The sequence below is a fragment of the Aspergillus uvarum genome (assembly GCF_003184745.1).
Source record: "Aspergillus uvarum CBS 121591 unplaced genomic scaffold BO82scaffold_36, whole genome shotgun sequence".
Taxonomy (NCBI): Eukaryota; Fungi; Ascomycota; class Eurotiomycetes; order Eurotiales; family Aspergillaceae; genus Aspergillus; species Aspergillus uvarum.
Window position 1 is genome coordinate 297,150 of NW_020291333.1, and position 17,548 is coordinate 314,697.

Consider the following 17,548-nt stretch of genomic DNA (forward strand, 5'->3'; position numbering starts at 1 on the left):
CCCAGTGGGAGGGGGGAGCTGGTGTTGCGGTGGTTGCGGTTGTTGCTGTTCAGTGGTAGTCATGATGGAGGGCCTGTCCGTCAATGATACTGAAAATGATGTGATTGAGGGTGCGCGGGAAGAAGCACCGGGTGCGACGCCCCCCCCTTAGAAATATGTGGAGAGGATCAAGGGAACGCCAACCGACCATCTGACGGAAATTGACAGGTGCAGATCGCAGGATTGCACCAGTCGATCCCAGTCTATCCCTTGTTCGGTTGTTCGATTGTGTGGCCCAAGTGTCGTCATTGCGATGAGCCTATGGTGAGCAGCCAACTGCAGGGATCGGGCAGAGCGATCGGCAAGCAGGATCGCTTAGGCTCCTGCGTCAGCCTGTCATCAGATGCAGATCCGGACAGGACGGGATGGAAATCATGGAATGTGTGTGTCCAACGGGGTTAGTCATACCAAATGTGAGCTGTCAATCTCGCTAAGTCTGTGAGACAGTGCACTATCGCAGTACTATTGCAGTCAAAAGTGGGCCGTCAGGTTTAGGATTCCCCCGGCGGGTTAGGGCTCTCAACACACGCAAGACACTCACTCAATTCAACTTAAAGCACAACCAAATCTGCGGTCAACGCATGACTATGCTACAAGCTATGTGGTAACTTATATATACAAGGCCAAGATGGTAGTTTCCTTCCGATCCTATCACCTTGTCACCCGCTCAGTGACGCTTGGGACGCGCCAGATGACGACGCATGGCATCCCGGCGCGTGGCGGCGGCTGAAATGGTGAAGGTTTCCGAGATTCCCGCGGTACAGACCGTGCCCGCAGCCACACTCTGCGACGCATCCCATTCCCCGTTGACACAGCGCTGGAACGCGGTGCCCCCGTTGCAGTACCAGTAGCCCTCCTGGCTGCAGGCGCCACTCAAAACCCCGGATGTGGTCGACGAATCCGAGCTTGAAGCCGCAGTGGCCACCGAAGTCGTGGTAGTCGTGGCAGTCGTGGCAGATTCACCAGCAGAGTCAGTAGCCGAGTTGTCGACCGAAGCACCTGCCTTGACTTGGCCCGGTCGGAAAGTGATGTCGCTGCCGGCGGTGGGCTGAGTAGAGACCGAGGTAGTTACACTGGACTCGGAAGGCGCTGAAGACTCGGTCGGAACAGCCTCCACGGTGGTACTGACGACGGCGGCAGCGGTGGTGACCACGGCAGTGGTGCCAGCAGAAGTGGCGGTGGTATCGGCAGCAGCGGCTGCGGTCGCAGTACTGCCAGCTGTGTACAGCGCGGGGCCAGGAATAGTATACGTGCTCAACGTGTTCCAGATGTCCACGTAGATGCCGGGGTCGGTCTCCTTGTACAGCGCAGTGCCCAAGGTGCCACTTGGGGTCGCTGTCTCGCTGCCCGTGACTTCCAGATTGATACACTGGGGGTAATTCTGAGCCCCGTCCAGGTCCTCGGCGCTGTGCAGGGCAATGATCTCGTGTCGCAGAACATAGTACCCGGGGGCAATATCGCTGGGGATTGTAATGTTGCGACTGTAGCTATCTTCAATGAGCTCATCAGTCGCCCACGTTCCCGGCACGTCCGTGTCATCAATTAGGCCGCCAGCATCGATCTTGAAGAATTCGAGGGTGGTCTTGTCCACATCAGCACAAGAACCGTGGCAGTTGGCCAGGTAGGTGATGACAGGGCCGTGATGGTCGGTCGGCCAGGTGTTCCAGGTCATCTGCACCCAGCCTCCGGGCGCGACAGGGGCCGACAACGCGCCAGGTGCAGAGCCCTTGTGGCAGATGATGTTGACGCTCTCGTAATCGGAGGGCGATACATAGCCATCATCTGTGGCATTGGTGGACCAGGCGATCAGCTCGGGCGGGTCGGATTCGAAGTAATAAGTGTCGACCAAGTACCCTCCATAGGTGGTACCGTCCACCTCGATGCTCGAGACATAACCATGACCGGCGACCAGCGAGACCGAGCCCAGCAGAAGAGTAGCAATCTTGGAAAGAGACATCTTGGCAAAAGCACCGCACAGCAGTGTGTTGAATTTGAATAGAAAGTGAAAAGAAAGGAAGGGACTTCAGTCAATGAAGTCCAGACAGGAACGAAGGAGCGACTCAGGAAAGGAGAGACAGGTTTGCTGAATGGATCTCCGATGCCAGAGGGGTGTTGCATCTATTTAAGCATGTGGGAGGGATGCATGATGCCGGACTGGCGATGGCGAGGTCGGAAAAGAGATTGTCATCACCAAGCGAGATGGGCAAACCTTGTGCCTGGTAGCGACTGAGGGGAATGAACCAGTGGTTTGGGGTCTTGAACAGCCGGGAAGGTTCAAGGCTGTCTAGGTTGTTTCACCAATTCTGAGACAGACCACACTCCTTCGTTGTTTGACGCCGGGGTGGGGACTGCGGAAACACGCCATCAAGATGCCAGTGGCTTAGCGAGATTGAGGTGGGCCCTCGGTGTACTCTGAGTAGGCTGAATGGGCTCTCACATGATGAGGCAGAAACGTTGAGAAGTAGTGAAAGAACGAGGGAGAAGGAACAGGAGTGAGTATTAAGATTACCTCGGGGAGAATATCTGCGGTGATATTCGGGAAGCGTGCGATACGTCGTGATGTTGATGTTGGCGGTAGAGAAAGATGAGGACGAGGAGAGAGCACGTGACTCGGCGTCGCTGGAAAGCAAGGACCGGAGCGGAAGAACTTATAGTCTCGCCTTCCCTTTTCGGACAGTCACGTGGCATGCTTCCCCGCTCACCGCCAGTCCATGCAGTAAACCCTATACAGTACAATGTCCGTATCTTCCTATCCTCTGGGGACCTGTTTTGATGAACGATCCTAATGGTTTGGAGCACAAGTCTCCGTTTTCACACAGGGTTTGGCTCCAACAAGGGCTAACCTTGGGCGCGGATGGAAGGAGTAGTCGTCATCCACCTTGGTAGCATATCTCATTACCCTACCCTTCACTCTTGCTCAAAACGCTTGGTACGCATTCAGTCTGCCATTTCTTCACCCTCCCCCCAATCACGGCCAATGATTTCCTTTGCGGTCCATGACTTGATGGTATTCCTTTGATGGTCATATTGGACTCAATCCCTTGCTATATACTTCATCGCATTTCTGCCCAGTAGGCTCGTTTGCATTGGCTCGGATTCATACCGATATCAATCGACGTTGTTCCGAGAGAGCTTTATCAGATACGAAGATCATCCTGATAAGCGCCACAAGTGACGGCGAATCGAGTTTTATCTCTCCCAAGAATGTTATCGTTCACGACCGCGACGCCACCAGACTCGGAATGAACCGATCTCGCTATATGAACCCGGGACTGGGCCCCTCAACACACTGACATGAAGTAGATCCGCTCATACTCTGCGACGTGCTGCGATGGAGGAATTATCGCCCCGCCAAAAGCCATGCCTTTCAGTAACGACAAAAATGGAGAAGAGTGTAGAGCCCGAACATGACCAGCAAGACGTGGAAGTCGGCACGGTGGCCGCCCTGTCTCACGAAGGGCCGGGCCTCAAGCGCAATTTCAACATGATCAGCATCATGGCCTTGGGGTTTAACACCTCCAACAGTTGGATTGCTATTGCAGGCAGTCTACCCCTAGCCATTGCAGGAGGTGGCACGGTTACCCTACTGTACGGTATTCTGGTGGTGTGCTTTGCCATGTCCTGCACTGGGCTCAGCCTGGCCGAGCTGGCAGCCGTGTATCCATCGGCTGGTGGCCAGTATTACTTCACTTCCATGTTGGCTCCAGCACAGCATCGCCGGTGGTTGTCCTACTTGTGTGGGATAATCGGTATCTGGTCATGGGTGGCCATCGCTGCCTCGCTGTCATTGATGATCACAGAGGGTATTATGGCTCTGGCTCTCACCTATCATCCCACCTTTATTCCACAATCCTGGCATTACTTCCTAATGTACCAAGCGGTGCATATCATTGCCATGGCATACAATGTCGGGTTACTGTCCAAGACGGTTTGGGTCTATGACTGGGCCTGTGAGTATTTGATCCATTGCTTTTCGAAAGAAACATCTTAACGATGATCACAGTCTACGTCTCTCTGGCCCTATTTGTTATCACAACAATTGTCTGTCCCGCACGCTCAGCTGTTCATGCAGACTCAGCCACCGTCTGGGGTCATTTTGTCAACTCCTCGAATGGATATTGGTCTAACGGGATTGTATTCCTAACCGGTCTGTCGACCCCGTCCTACATGCTCATCGGTCTGGACGCTACGATGCACATGGCAGACGAGTGTCTTAACCCAGCACGGACCATCCCGCGTGCCATCTTGTCGACCGTGAGCATTGGTTCTGTGGCTGCCTTTGCGTTTGCCTTGGCCATGTGCTACAGCGTAACCGACTTTGACAGTCTGGTTGATGCAGCCTCAGGGTAAGGCGGGATTCTTAAATCCAGTGTCTTGATGCTAAGCGCAATCTTGACAGGTTCCCAATCTACGATCTATGGGCACAGGCCAGCCGATCGACCACCTGTGCGACGGTCTTCCTCGTCGTGATGATTTCGATCATGTTTGTGTCTGCATGCGCAATCCACTCCACTGCCTCGCGGTTGACGTGGTCGTTTGCGTGTGACAACGGAATCTTCCTCTCGGGGTATTTAAAGCAGCTAGACCACCGACAAGGCGTTCCTCTGTACGCTCTAGGCCTCAATTTCGTCGCCTGCTTCGTGATTGGATTCCTCTACCTAGCGTCTTCTTCCGGTAGGATCCCCCAAACATCGTCGTGGCCCACACGCTGGGTCGTGAGTACGAGACTGACTCACCTTCTCTAGTCTTCAATGCGTTTGTCGGAACCGCCAGTATTCTGTCGCAGATTTCCGTCACGCTTCCGATCGCATTGCTCATCTGGCAGCGTCGGTCGGAGGTCTATCTCCCCATCGGGCGCCACTTTGGCCTTTCGTCGGGACTGGGTTACTTCTGCAACATTGTCGCTGTGGTCTATACCATCGTCGTCATGATCTTCCTCTGTTTCCCGACTTCCTTTCCGCTTACGGGTGGCAATATGAGTAAGATTTCCTCCGGTTCTCGTTACTAAACTAATCATCTTGTTGCTGACGTACGTTGATCTCTAGATTATACTGCACCGGTGCTTGGGGTTGTTGCCATCCTGACCGGGCTCAATTGGGGATTCTATGCGCGTGGTCGATACGAGGGCGCTCGCGTGGGGTAGCGCTCATCGCATAGGTGTATTTTTCCTAGATAACGAATATATGACGCTGGCGTTGAAGTTACTTGGAAAAGCTTGTGCGATGCTTCTTGTTCCACGTAGATTAGGGGATAGGGAGGGAGGTTGGGCGTTCCCCGCCTGGGGTCCGGAATCTCCTTCGGAACGGTTCCTATCGATTACGGTTTCGGATACAGTATACGTAGCTGATAAGATAAGTGAGGAGTGAGAGTATAACGTACGTATACTATTGCTATCGTAGACCAAGTCAGCCGCCAAGTGGGCATCGGATTCAACTGTTATAGTTGTCATTGCATAAGAACTACACTCTACCTGGCCCTGGGAGACATTTTGCCCAAGAAGTGTGGTACTTTATCCTCGGAGTTCTGGAGGCCAGTCACAAATTGAGCTGAATGAGTTGCTTCGAGTATAGCTTGAGAACTTCCCTTGTGCTAGGGGATTAACTGAAGGGCAACGACCCAGTTCAATAGCCTTGAAGTTGAGATATCTGGGCTTCGCATCTTGGGCTGAATGTTATCATGTGGAAGAAGCTAGACGAAAGGGTCGCCGGAGGCTCCTCCGGACGTTGAGTCTTTATGAATAAGTTGACAGGACACCAAAGCTCATTAGTCCTCAGACATACAGCTCAGGGCTATGAGTAGAAGTACACACCCTGGATCCTGGATCTGATAAGGGCTTCTCAAACCGGGGTGTCAATCGGATTGTTTCGGCTGGTCGGATGTTGCCGGTGCTGGTGTGGTGCCCCGCAAATCCACCACTCACGGTCGCCGAAATATCCCCGTTCTCGGATCCGACAGCCCTGCCTCTGCCTGGGAATTAGCAGCACTGCAGCAAGATGCCCGATTATGCAATAGGGGCCGGGTCTTGAGAATATAACTTGGGTGGAAAATCCGCCTTGCAAATACTTGGGCAGTGGTTCATTCTGTCTGACTCTTGCCTCCCTTTCTTCCCTACCACCCAATCTCCCCTCAACCACTTCCATCCGTTCATTTACCCTGCCATTCAAATCGCGCTTCTTCGACCGATAAACCATAGAAGAAACACACTCACTCTTCTCTCTTCTCTGCTGTTCTAGATACTGAAGGTATGGTCCAACCACTGACTCCAGCAATGCGGAACCTCACTAACCCCTCGTGGCAGCCACCATGCTCATCACCCGCGGATTCTCCCTAACGAACTTCGTCATCGCCAGCTCGGCCCTCTGTTTCCAGGTCTTCGTCCTCTATCCCTGGCACCACAAGCTTGAGGACGACTTCAAGGAGCTCAAGCAGGAACACTTGCGGCTTCTGAAGGAGAATGAGGATAGCCGGGTGAAAGAATTGAAGAGTATCAAGGAACATCTCGGTCTTCTCCACCAGAAGGCTCAAGCGTGAGCGACACAGAGAGGCACATTACCGGCACTTTCAGATAATTCATGCATTTCGCCAGCGTGATAGAGATAGACTGCATGCATAGAGAAGGTCGCGGGATTGTATATACTGCGCGCAGGAATCGAACATCGTTTTGCTCTTTTGATAAATGGAATGCCTAGGGTACAACGTGCAGTGAGATTAACGAGTATGATCGGCTGGAAAAGACCAGTCGTGCCAGATCAATATTACAATTAAACAGGAAATGCCATGGTTGTTACATTCTGATTAGCTTGCTAACCCCTTATACGAATTTCAAACAGGTTCTCGCCTCGACACTACACCCTAGGACTCTCAGGCCGATACATTGACAGCTGCATTGGCGGGCCCCGTGGCAGCCGCGTTGGCAGCCGCATCCAGAGCGTCCCTCGCAGCCCCGGTTACAGCCCTTTCGGCAGCCTCATTGGCAGCCTCATTGGCAGCCCCGTTGAAGGCACCTTTGAGACCTCGGACATTGCGATCCGCCCGCACAAACGCTTTATAGGCGGGGAACAATCCCTGGGGGTCATATTTCTCCCGGACGAGCAGGAACTTCTGCAAAGCCGTGTCGGTGATTACCCGTGCCTGTACTTGTGTAAGTATCGTATATCACTCGGGGAGAGACAAACTTACGTTAACGTCCTCCCAGTTGGGATCCAAGTCCACGACAAACATTCCCACAGCAACCGACAGAGCCCGCTCATACCGCTCCCGGATATGCTGGCGAAGACCGGACTCGCGCTTGGGGTCCGTCCAAACAGTCGCCGTCGTCAGGTACAGATCCTGGGGAAGGCTCATCACCGTTTTATTCTCGTCGGGCCGCTGGTCGCAGTGGTAGATGTATACGTTGGATTGCCGGGTGGGCAGATCTAGCAGGGCGGGTTTCATGGTTTCCAGCAACTGACTTTTGTTAGTGCATACCCCGATTGAGCCCGTGAGAGAGAGCAGAAGATGAAGAATATGAGAAGACCGAAGGCCAACTTACCCGAGATAGCGAGCAACCCGGATCGCTGAAGATACTATTGTTGTGAACGCGGGTGCCCGGCCCCGGACCGGCTTCTCCGGCGGCCAGGACTTCCTCGAAGGTGCACTTCTGAATGGGCTGTTTGTCGAGCATGAAGTCCTGCACCTCGTCGACTTGGTCGTAGGCACCAAGCATGGTCTGCGCCTCAGCCTCTGTGTCAGCGTAGCAGTACAGCAGCAACGTGAGGTGCAAGCAGGCCCCGGGCGGGACCTCATCGCCGGTGGCGTCCGCATCGTCCTGCGCGTACGCAATGGCCATGTTCAGGTCCGTGTGCTCCTTGGGGGTGGCCCGACCGGCCTCGATGGCCCAGGTCAGCAGCGTCTCGTAGTTGTCGTGGTTGATCTCGAATTCCAGGGTTCGTTGCCAGGGCGTCTTGGCGGGGATGGTCTTGCCCCAGAACCGCGTCACAACCCCAAAGAAGCCTAATCCGCTGCCACGCGCGGCCCAGAAGAGGTCGGAGTAGTGCTCATAGTCTGCAAGAACAATATCGCCGGTGGGCAGGACAATCTCCATCCGGGTGACGAAGGTCGCGGCGGCACCGAGACTCCGCATGAAGAACCCTTGTCCGCCCCCAAGAAGGTAGCCGGCCATGGCAACGGTCGGGGCATGGCCGATGGGGAAGAAGCGGCCGACTTCGCTCAGCTTCTCGGCCACCTCGCTGATGCGGCAGGACGGCCCAAAGGATATCTGGGCGGTGGCTTCGTCATAATCCACGCGTCGGTTGAGGTTGGTGGTGTCGATCAGGATGCCGTCTTGCACGAGATAGGGCGATTGGGCGGCGTGGCCCGATGACCGCACGCTCACGGTTGTCCTGAGCTCGGTGGCTCGATTGAGGGCTTTCTTCACATCCGCCGCGCTTTCCACAAGATGGATTTCACGGGGATAGCGAGGCCCAGCCGCACTCGGGTTCATTTCGCGGCATCGTTCGTACTCGGGGTTTCCACGGAGGAGAACCTTGGAGGAGTACTCGGGATGTGTGATGTATTCAGGTGGTGCCATTTCGTTGAGAATGGTGGGAGTTTGATGCGACTAAATTTGGTTGAGAATCCAGACAGTAGCCAACTCGCAGTGTCATCTATATAGCTTCCCATCCCCATGTTTGACTCTTGACGTCACTGATTGAATGTGGCTTGGTGAAGAGTGATCATAATCTTATTTTGCAGCGTGTGTGCTGGTGTCTATACCAGACGCCATCAACTGGTCGGGAAGAGTATCCATGGTTGGCAGGTGTTGGCATGTGCAGCATGCAAGGGTGAAACTGAAAGCTGAAGAAACTCTGTGATGACCAGGGAAATGAAGCCTTGAACCTGGAAGATCTTCGTCTGCCGCCGTGCTGGGCGGTTCCTTTTGGCTGTCTGGAATGCCAGAGGCGTGCATGACGGTATCATCGAGGTGTTGGATGACGATGGATGATGGTTTACACTGCAGGCGCAGTGGGCAAGCAGTCAGGTGCTTCGCGTTGCGGCAAATTCGACTCTGCGATCAGACTACCCTTATACTTGTAGCCCTTGATCAGGGACATCTTGCGTGCTGGAAATCAGCCATTTGTCGTGCTGCCGAAAACATGTTCGTCTTGAGTGTTCTCGCCGGATATGACTTCATTTTCCGTCCTCCCAGGCGGGGGCAATGGACTGATGTTTATGTGTTGTACAGGATGGACACTTTGATAATGCATATGCATCATGTTGGAAAGGGAAACTTGCGATCACTTGGAAATCAATGCCAACCCATGATTCACCTGAAGCTCATCGGCAGCATAAGTTAGGGCTCGCAACATTGAGGAGTGCCGATGTCGGACGCGACCGAGGCAATTCGACTCTCGCCCCTGATGTCAACCATGATCTTCTTCACCCAGTCGCGGCTCCACTTGGCGAAAAAAGGCCTGTATCAGTAGCCGAGCCTTTCCGTCACGCTTCCACCCAAACCAAGGATGTCTGACATATCATAATTTCCATTGCGACCCTTGCTACTGGCTATTTGCGGGTTATGGCGCCCAAGCGACCGTCTCAACTCACACAGTCCAGAGCTCCCCCGCAAGGCTTGATTAAATTCGGGGTGGATGAAACAAGTCCTTGTCATACGTCAACTTTACTCTGGAGTCTGATGTCATCTCTCTCTCTCTCTCTGCTGACGTCCGCTAGAGGCCGGGGGACCCGCTCGATGAAGCGGAAAGATGGCCACTGGTTAACGATCTCAATTTCAAAAATCGATCTAGAATTGAGTCCGGGTTGATCTCTGTCAGTCCGCTCGCAGCAAGGACGCTTTGGTCTACCCATGACACTACCGGTATTCCAGGACTCGATCAATTTTCGATAATTATCACATGGCTTTCCAGGTGACTGGATCGATGATAATGCAATGCAAGGGCTATCTTGGGGCTGACGGTCTAGAATTCTTTTGTTTTTCTGCGCCCTGTCAGTCTTGAGCGAACTGCCACATGGTTGACTCGATCCGCATTAGGGAGCTCGTGAAGATACGGACAGGTCACATTGCGTCGGAGGCCTGAGCGAGAATACCCTTTACTTATCTGTTCATCTGTCTCGTATTCTGGATGCGATAGATATCTAAACTTAATTGGGATGCCTGATCGCTCATTCACAACTTATCCAGAGCGTCGGCCGGGAATGCTCGGCGAATGTAGCAGCTTTGCCGAAGCTGAACCTCTACAGCATGGGGACTTCAAACCCCCGGTCGGCAGTAGGCAGTAACAGCACGAATAGTCGTTTCGAAGCTGGATGTAGAGGAGTTTTCCGCTTCTTCTACAAGTGTACTGCTTGTGTGGTGGTGGAAACATAGAAAAGGGGGGGAGGACTAAGTTCTTTAAGTTTCCTTGCAGTTTGCCCCGGGATGGAGATACGAGGGCAAACGCACAAGTCACAATTCACAGTCGTCAACGGATGCAGTTCGGCAAACGGGCGCTCCACCTTCCAAGCCTCACCTTCCCGGACTCGGTTCCTAAAGTCCTCAAGTCTCCAACGATGCCGATCGAACCATGGGTCAAACACTTCTCGAAGCTCTAGTTTCCCTTAGTGCTACTGCTCGGACATGAGTGTGCCTGAGGAACTGGGCCGGTCCGGCTCCGATGAACTTCGAAGGTTAATACCACAATAATCCAGTCATAATATCATAATGGACTATGTTAAGACGGGCTCCATCCAGGAGGGAGGACTCTCACACCGCGGTGCAGTGGACACTGGGCTCATTAGGGCACGCCTTGGCGTGTCGAGTTGCTGGGGAATTTGAGGACGTTGAACCTTTCGGCGACAATTCCCGGCCAAAAAAATCCCTTGTTCCGCAACGCCGCATCCACTCCGTGCTAAAAACGATCAAACTAGTGTCGAGGGGGATGCAATGATGCATCGCAATGGGGACTGGAAGGAGCGGTAAGATTAGAAAAGGAGAAGAAAATGGCGACGATGAAGTGGGCCTCTTTCCCCCTTCCCCCTCTCCCCCGTCAGAAGCAACCAAGCCAAGCCAAGCCAGATCCTGCAGATCCACTTCCCAACCATTGCCGGATACAAATCTGGCGAGTGACAGATGTCAGAAGTCAAATTCACGGCATAACTGCAGTACATTTCATAGGGGACCGTTTATTATTTCCCAAATCGCCTCCTTCACAACCCTATTTGGGCCAGCTTGCTGGTGGGAGCCTGGCACAAAGTGGATTTGCCTGGGGATTCACTTACACGTCACATTTGCCATGCTCCGCTCACTACGGAGTACACTAATGTATGACAAAAAAAAAATGATGGAAAGAATCGACAGAGGACGGAGGACTGAAGAAAATGGCAAATGAAGAAGAAAATCTCGATTTCGGAGTGGCCCCGTTCATCGTAAATAGCAGATCGATCGCCCCCTTCTCGATGGAACGATTCGTAGTCAACTTGCTGTTTAAGTCTGTCTGTCTGTCTGTCTTTCTTTGCTTTCCCTCCGATTAGATTGTCGATTTGCCGCTACTATTGATTGCGAGCAAGAACCCTATTTCCCCATCTACACATACAACCATGGTTCTTCAAGGAAAATCATCCCATGTCCCCCGGCATGTTGATCGGAAGGCCCTCTATACCGATCTTGGGGCACGAGTCCACTACTTGCAGCAGTTTCTAGAATTCAGTAAGGGTCAGTGCTGTCGGGATCGAATCGGCAATTGAATTGTCCTCCTTGACTAACCAAGATTTTGAATAGATGATGTCGCCGCTCTAAACAAGGGATCCAAATACATCAAGGCGCTGGCGCCTACCCTGGTCGATAAAGTATATGCGAAGCTCCTCGAGAACGATATCACAGCTCGCGTGTTTCGCACACGCGACACATCACTGGAAGATGAGGAGGAAACCACCTATCCCACCTTTGACAGCGCCTACATTCAGCGTCGCCGGATGTTCCTGCGCTGGTACATGACCAAGCTTTGCTCCGACCCTACCAAGCCGGAATTCTATGAGTACCTGAACAAAGTCGGGTAGGTTGCCTGTCTCCTCGGCTGTCTGGCCCCTCGAGAACCCTGCTGACTCGTCTACCAGGCGTATGCACATCGGCAAAGATCGCATGCTCGCCTTTCACGTGGAATACATCCACATCGGCGTGTGTCTTGGGTACATCCAGGACATCATCCTCGAGGCGGTCTTCAGTCACCCGCAGCTCACGCTCGCCTTCAAGCTGGCGCTGGTCAAGGCGTTGAGCAAGGTGATCTGGATCCAGAACGATCTCTTCGCCCGCTGGCAGGTCCGCGACGGCGAGGAGTTCATGAAGGACGAGACTGACTCGGTTCACGAGAACAAGGAGCAGCATCATGACGATGCGGCCTCGTATATCACCCGCTCCAACACGCAGCTCTCCGAAGCCCCGAGTAGTATCTTCGATACGCGGTCGGTTGACACGACCGCCAGCCATTTCACCGCCACGATGCACGCCCCAAGTTCCTCCCACTCCTCCCACTCCTCCCACTCGGCCTGTCCGTTCTCGGGCGGATTCAAGCAGTCCTTCGAAACGAAGGTCTGGTCAGGACCAGATGGGAAAAGAGGTCACTGACCGACCTCCGTTGTGGCATTGATGATTTCCTTTTTCGGCATAGGTATAGGTATATAGGTAGATAGGGACACGCGGTGTAGGAACATATGGGATACTTCGGAGGGGTGTGGGGTTGTCGGGATTCTGGGACAGGACTTGGATTTGGTGTTTGATCTGGTTATGCGCTTGTTGTTTGCTTGATTCTGCTGTATTTGATTCCCCTGGTTCTGCAGAAATGGACTGTTGCTTTTGTCTTTTTACTACCTTTGACGGAGGTAGACGTACCCTGTAATGCTGAGCAGTTCCAGTTGTGGGACGGAGAGACTTTCCTTGCTCCGGCATCGGAATAATCATATATCGCCCCCATTTTGCACTGGACGTTTACACCACGGACCGGACTATTACTCTGTAAGATGCAATGGAGGTTCATGACACTTCCTCGACTAGGGTCTCCCGATGAAGCACCGAGCTTTCCATCCACTTGGACAGGTAGGATCAACCACCATCTGGGAGTAACCCTGTAGCGAAGACCACCAGCAGACCATCCATCGCATTCGCCTACGACCTACGCCCACCCCTCTCCCTAACTACAAGCATATTTCAGCCTCGTATAGCCAGGAAGTCCAGGCGTCGGATCCGACCGAATCGAGTGCAAAAGCAGTCTGGGATGAATTGGGAGATGTATACGAGCGTGGGTGAATCGGGTCGGCGAACGGCCGGTCGGACTTTCCAGCGCGGAGAGCCATTAAAGGCTTTCATCGCGAAACTGCTAGAGGATACGAAGGCGGTACTTTCCAATCGAGAGAGACATGTTACTTCTGCTTCGATCGCGTTCGTCTCAAAGCTCCATTTGCAACGAGCGGTTTTCGTGGAAAATGTTGGGCCTTGGTGTAGGGATCGGGGGGGGAACTGGGAAGCTGGTAATGAGATTGGTTTAGAGTAATAAGACAGAGAGGTAGAGACGAGATGGCCTAGAGACTACTAGGTAGTATCTGTCAGTAGGGATTGGTTTGGTGGAGAAGAGAATCTTCATTGCTTCTTTGCAACTCTGGCAGTGTGGTGTCGAGTGATAGAGTAGAGCTGCTACCAATTCAAATGAGAAGAGGGGAAGCATCGAGCTCGGTTACATCAGCCATGGCGAAGGGTTTGTCGTCTTAAGTGTGAGAGAGAGAGAATGGTGGTGGTGTGGGTGGTAGTGAGAGAGAAATGGCGAACGAACGATGGATGATGGAAACCCGACCGTAGGGATCACGTGCGCTACGACTTTGCTGCCTTGCTGCCTGGCTATTCGCTGCTGCCTGAGGCAGAACTAGCATGCTTCATCCAGTGAGTTACTGGCTTGGTTGGCCCTACCCAAAGTTATCATGTGTCCCAGAAATCACTGATTGGGAGACTCATCGATAGGCATAGCGTAGCATAGCAGCTTCTTTGGTGCTCGACGATAGCACTGAGTAATTTGACATGAACGATGCTTGTTTACCTGGCAAGTAAATACCTAAATAACCAGAGAGCATCACACCACGTCTACCAATTCCTATAGAATAGACGTACCGCTGGTAGGCTATGTACACCAGATGCCCCAGAGCCTGCCATAGCGCTCACGGGTCTCTCCGCAACCCATTCCACCGTGGAGATGTCTCTAGAGTGATCCCGAAATTGTCCAACATTCTCATCACACTCTGATCGACAAGATCATCCAACCCCCGGGGCTTGGTATAGAAGGCAGGCACGGGAAGGAAAATCACTGACCTCGACATATTAGCCACCTGAGCGACGATTGACGGGACAGCCGCCCCTTACTTACCGTTGTTACTGAGAACGATGGTGAGAGTCGCCAGGTTGTACCGTCGAGCAATCCAGTAGACTGTCCCCGGAGCACCAAACATATATGTCCCATTCCCTACAATCTCACACACAAACTTGCCCTTGCCATTCCCACCCGCCAGGTAATCGGACGCCAGCTGACCGCCCAAGGTAACGCCCCCCGACCAGCCGAGTCCGCCAGCGCCGCAGTTGACCAGATGTCCCGGGGCGCCCTGCAGCTGATTGGTGATGGGCATCGCATTGGTGACGGTCTCGAGGCACCAGATGGTATCCTGCGGTAACGTCTCACGCAGACGGCGGCCGAGATAGTGGCTGTTGATTAGAGCCAGCGGGTTCTTGAGGTCTGCAGCTGCGAGTGCGAGGGCGGCCAGCCGCTCATGGTGCGCGTTCTTGGTAGCTGCACAGCGGTTGAGATACGCGGCTGATGCGAGGATAGGGGTAAAGCCCTCGTTGCTCGCGATGTACGACTGCAGTTGGAGGAAGGCGGTGGCTGCATCTGCATGGTAGGTCTTGGAAGCATTGATGTACCACAGGTTGAGGTTGTTCTTCAGGGGGTCGATGTTGATGTGCACAATCGTGGCCTGCTGGGAGGGACGACAGAGAACGGGAATCCAAGGGACTGCCGCATGAACGACTAGGATAAAGTCGGCCGTGGGAATGGCTTCATGGGCTCCGATTCCCAACCCCAAGGAAGCCGGATGGGTGAAGGGGAAGGCTCACATCACTCCTAAGAGAGTCCAAGACGCGCACCCCAGGCACCATCAACGAGGTCAACCAGTGCAGGCAATGCCTGATGATCTCTGCCCGAGTGCCTTATAATGATTAGAGGACACTGGGCTTAAACCAGGAGGGTGGCGATCGTCTCCACCCCGTTCTGTGGCAGCGCGGTGAGCGAAACGGCACTCCAATGAGCCTGCTCAATCGTGTAGGACTCAATCTTGTCTTCCAGCACCTCTCGCCCTGCCGTCAGACACACCGGTCCAGGCGGGTCGCTCGTTGCCAACTGCATCGCCCGACTTACCATCTGCTTGACATTCTTTCCCTTGCGGATCTCCCCGGTATACCGACAGTATTGCGAGACAATCTGGCGTTGCTCCTTGGCATCCTGCAGCCAATGCACATACTCCGTTCGAGACCCGGACAGTTCGCCATCGATGGTGAAGGGCGCAAGGCCTGCGAAAATAAGAACCGGACAGTAGGCGGCAGAGGCATTGTGAACTGCACAGCTCAGAGCTTGAGTTCCAACATCGACATGCACGATGACCGCTTGGAGCTTGCCGGTTAGTCGAGCAAACCCATCAGCAATCGATTAAGCCACCATCTGGCCACTTCAGTCAGTGAGATCTCACACGCATCTGGGCAGGTACAACGTCTTCGGCGAATGCGAAACTCACTTTTTCAACGCAAGAACCGTAGAAATAGTGACCTTGTGACACTGTACTCTTTGAAACATTATGTTTCATTCAGCGTTATTTCTAATGCAGTGCTACATTGGCAAGCTACATGTCCGCATCGGAAGAGATGCGGTGGCGCGTCAGTTCCGAACAGCGTTTGTCCCGTATCGGAAGCTGCATTTCGATGATCTATGGCTCTCTGCAATTGAACTGTAGCCTGATGGAAAAGAAGTATTTTGGCCTGAATAGACAGAGGGTAGAGAGGGTGCAAAGCTACAGTCCGCCTGGGATAACCTTCCATGCTTACAGCGCATCGCCCCACCTGGCTGCCGAGAAGATGACATCTTGATACAGAAGAAAAAGCCAGGGAAATGTAAAGTAGAATAAATCCGCGCCATCACAGTTTCGCTCTCGTCCAGCCAGTTGCGAGCGCTTCTGGGCGGCCATTGTTTGGTGGCAACAAGCGATCCAAGGTGGCGGTGTTGATGTATCTAGGGCTGGCATCTCGCAGGTCGGTCAATCCTATCAGCTGCATCGCCGTCTCGACTTCCTTTTTCAGAACTATAAATGCATCGTGACTGTTAGCATCGTCGACTAATTGTGAATCTAAGTTTATCTACCTTCGATGGCATGAAGCACTCCCGGCTCTCCGTAGGTCAAGGCGTAGGTGAACGGTCGACCCAGACCGACGACTGAGGCTTCCAAACAGACGGCTTTGACGACATCAGACCCTCGTCGGAACCCTCCGTCGACCAGAAAGATCATCTCCTCGAACGCCTCCGGGCAGTTACGGCGAATTTCAAGAAGGGTCAAGATGGATGGGGGCGCCGTGTCGGCGGCGCGGCCACCATGGTTACTGACCACAATGTTGTCGAGACCGTAATGCAGGGCAAGATGCGCATCCTCTGCCCGCTGAACTCCTTTGATCAGCAGCGGCAGTTCGGTGATGCTCCGAAGCCAGGGAAATTCCTGCCAGTTGAGAGTAGGATCAATGAACGAGCTATTCGACTTCGCTAAGCTAGCATTCGCATTCATGGATGGGCCCCCCAGCGGCTGCTGCTGCTCGTTGATACTCACTACCAGCCCCCTGCCTCCCCCTGGCTTGAGCCGCTCATCGGCCTCTCGCTTGAACATCACTGAGAGATCGGCCGTAATCAGAAACCCCTTGACCTTTCCGGAGGCCGTGGCCTGCCGTATCTGTGCCTCCGTTTCTCTCCGATCTCTGTTGATGTATAACTGCAGCTATGCCTGCTCGGGAGTTGCATCGAGGGTCTCGGCGAGGGAATGGGAGGCGGTGGTAGCGATGCATTGCACTATTCCGGCCTTATACGCCGCCCGTGCCAATGGAAGTTCAGCCTCTCCACAGACACTCTTGGCCGCGTCCACCGGCGCGGTGTATACGAGCACCGTGAATTGACAGCCTAGCAACGTCCAGTACGTGGTCACTGTAGAGATGTCGCGCATGATCGCCGGTCGCAGCCAGACCCGCTGCAGCATCGTCTGGTTGGCACCTCGCGTGAGATTGTCGTTCGCCGCACCGGTGTTGAACGCCCATGACTTAGGGCTTAGCTGGTCTCGGGCAACCTTCTCGAAGCCCGGACGCTGAAGAGTGCGTGGGATGCGATTCCCGACGCTGTCCGGGAACATATGCTGGAAATGAAGCCTGTACAGCGGAGAACCTTCGAGGAGGTCTTCGCCCGCAAACACGGCTTCT

At 53.6% G+C, this 17,548-nt stretch overlaps 8 protein-coding genes across 8 annotated transcripts; 4 read left to right on the top strand and 4 right to left on the bottom strand.

Moving 5' to 3' along the window:
- Positions 1–415: 415 nt before the first annotated feature.
- Positions 416–1,996, bottom strand: BO82DRAFT_312880 (lytic polysaccharide monooxygenase auxiliary activity family 9 protein; the record flags this gene model as incomplete). Its single annotated transcript, XM_025632456.1, has 2 exons — positions 416–1,047; positions 1,165–1,996. 2 exons carry the CDS (start codon positions 1,994–1,996, stop codon positions 707–709), a joined length of 1,173 nt encoding a protein of 390 aa, XP_025490752.1. The 3' UTR covers positions 416–706.
- A 1,425-nt stretch (positions 1,997–3,421) lies between these two features.
- On the top strand, positions 3,422–5,182 carry BO82DRAFT_286416 (amino acid transporter; the record flags this gene model as incomplete). Its single annotated transcript, XM_025631545.1, has 5 exons — positions 3,422–3,989; positions 4,043–4,385; positions 4,439–4,713; positions 4,785–5,018; positions 5,085–5,182. The coding sequence occupies 5 exons, from the start codon at positions 3,422–3,424 to the stop codon at positions 5,180–5,182; spliced, it is 1,518 nt and encodes a 505-aa protein (XP_025490753.1).
- An 873-nt stretch (positions 5,183–6,055) lies between these two features.
- On the top strand, positions 6,056–6,647 carry BO82DRAFT_108496 (uncharacterized protein). Its single transcript, XM_025629784.1, has one exon. The coding sequence runs from the start codon at positions 6,343–6,345 to the stop codon at positions 6,568–6,570; it is 228 nt and encodes a 75-aa protein (XP_025490754.1). The 5' UTR covers positions 6,056–6,342; the 3' UTR covers positions 6,571–6,647.
- A 253-nt stretch (positions 6,648–6,900) lies between these two features.
- Positions 6,901–8,617, bottom strand: BO82DRAFT_393080 (FAD-binding oxidoreductase; the record flags this gene model as incomplete). The annotated part of the gene is made up of 3 exons (XM_025638651.1): positions 7,571–8,617; positions 7,219–7,485; positions 6,901–7,170 (listed from the first exon to the last, which is right to left on the bottom strand). Exons 1-3 carry the CDS (start codon positions 8,606–8,608, stop codon positions 6,901–6,903), a joined length of 1,575 nt encoding a protein of 524 aa, XP_025490755.1. The 5' UTR covers positions 8,609–8,617.
- Positions 8,618–10,688: 2,071 nt separating this feature from the next.
- Positions 10,689–11,509, top strand: BO82DRAFT_108527 (uncharacterized protein). The gene has a single exon (XM_025629785.1). It carries the CDS (start codon positions 10,974–10,976, stop codon positions 11,403–11,405), a length of 432 nt encoding a protein of 143 aa, XP_025490756.1. The 5' UTR covers positions 10,689–10,973; the 3' UTR covers positions 11,406–11,509.
- A 68-nt stretch (positions 11,510–11,577) lies between these two features.
- BO82DRAFT_384398 (protoglobin family protein) lies at positions 11,578–12,892 on the top strand. The gene is made up of 3 exons (XM_025638098.1): positions 11,578–11,728; positions 11,795–12,068; positions 12,130–12,892. Exons 1-3 carry the CDS (start codon positions 11,614–11,616, stop codon positions 12,635–12,637), a joined length of 897 nt encoding a protein of 298 aa, XP_025490757.1. The 5' UTR covers positions 11,578–11,613; the 3' UTR covers positions 12,638–12,892.
- A 1,322-nt stretch (positions 12,893–14,214) lies between these two features.
- Positions 14,215–15,795, bottom strand: BO82DRAFT_403341 (uncharacterized protein; the record flags this gene model as incomplete). Its single annotated transcript, XM_025639378.1, has 4 exons — positions 14,215–14,360; positions 14,421–15,024; positions 15,285–15,713; positions 15,790–15,795. 4 exons carry the CDS (start codon positions 15,793–15,795, stop codon positions 14,215–14,217), a joined length of 1,185 nt encoding a protein of 394 aa, XP_025490758.1.
- A 358-nt stretch (positions 15,796–16,153) lies between these two features.
- Positions 16,154–17,481, bottom strand: BO82DRAFT_384399 (FMN-linked oxidoreductase; the record flags this gene model as incomplete). The annotated part of the gene is made up of 3 exons (XM_025638099.1): positions 16,154–16,395; positions 16,455–17,070; positions 17,149–17,481. The coding sequence occupies 3 exons, from the start codon at positions 17,479–17,481 to the stop codon at positions 16,232–16,234; spliced, it is 1,113 nt and encodes a 370-aa protein (XP_025490759.1). The 3' UTR covers positions 16,154–16,231.
- Positions 17,482–17,548: the final 67 nt, after the last annotated feature.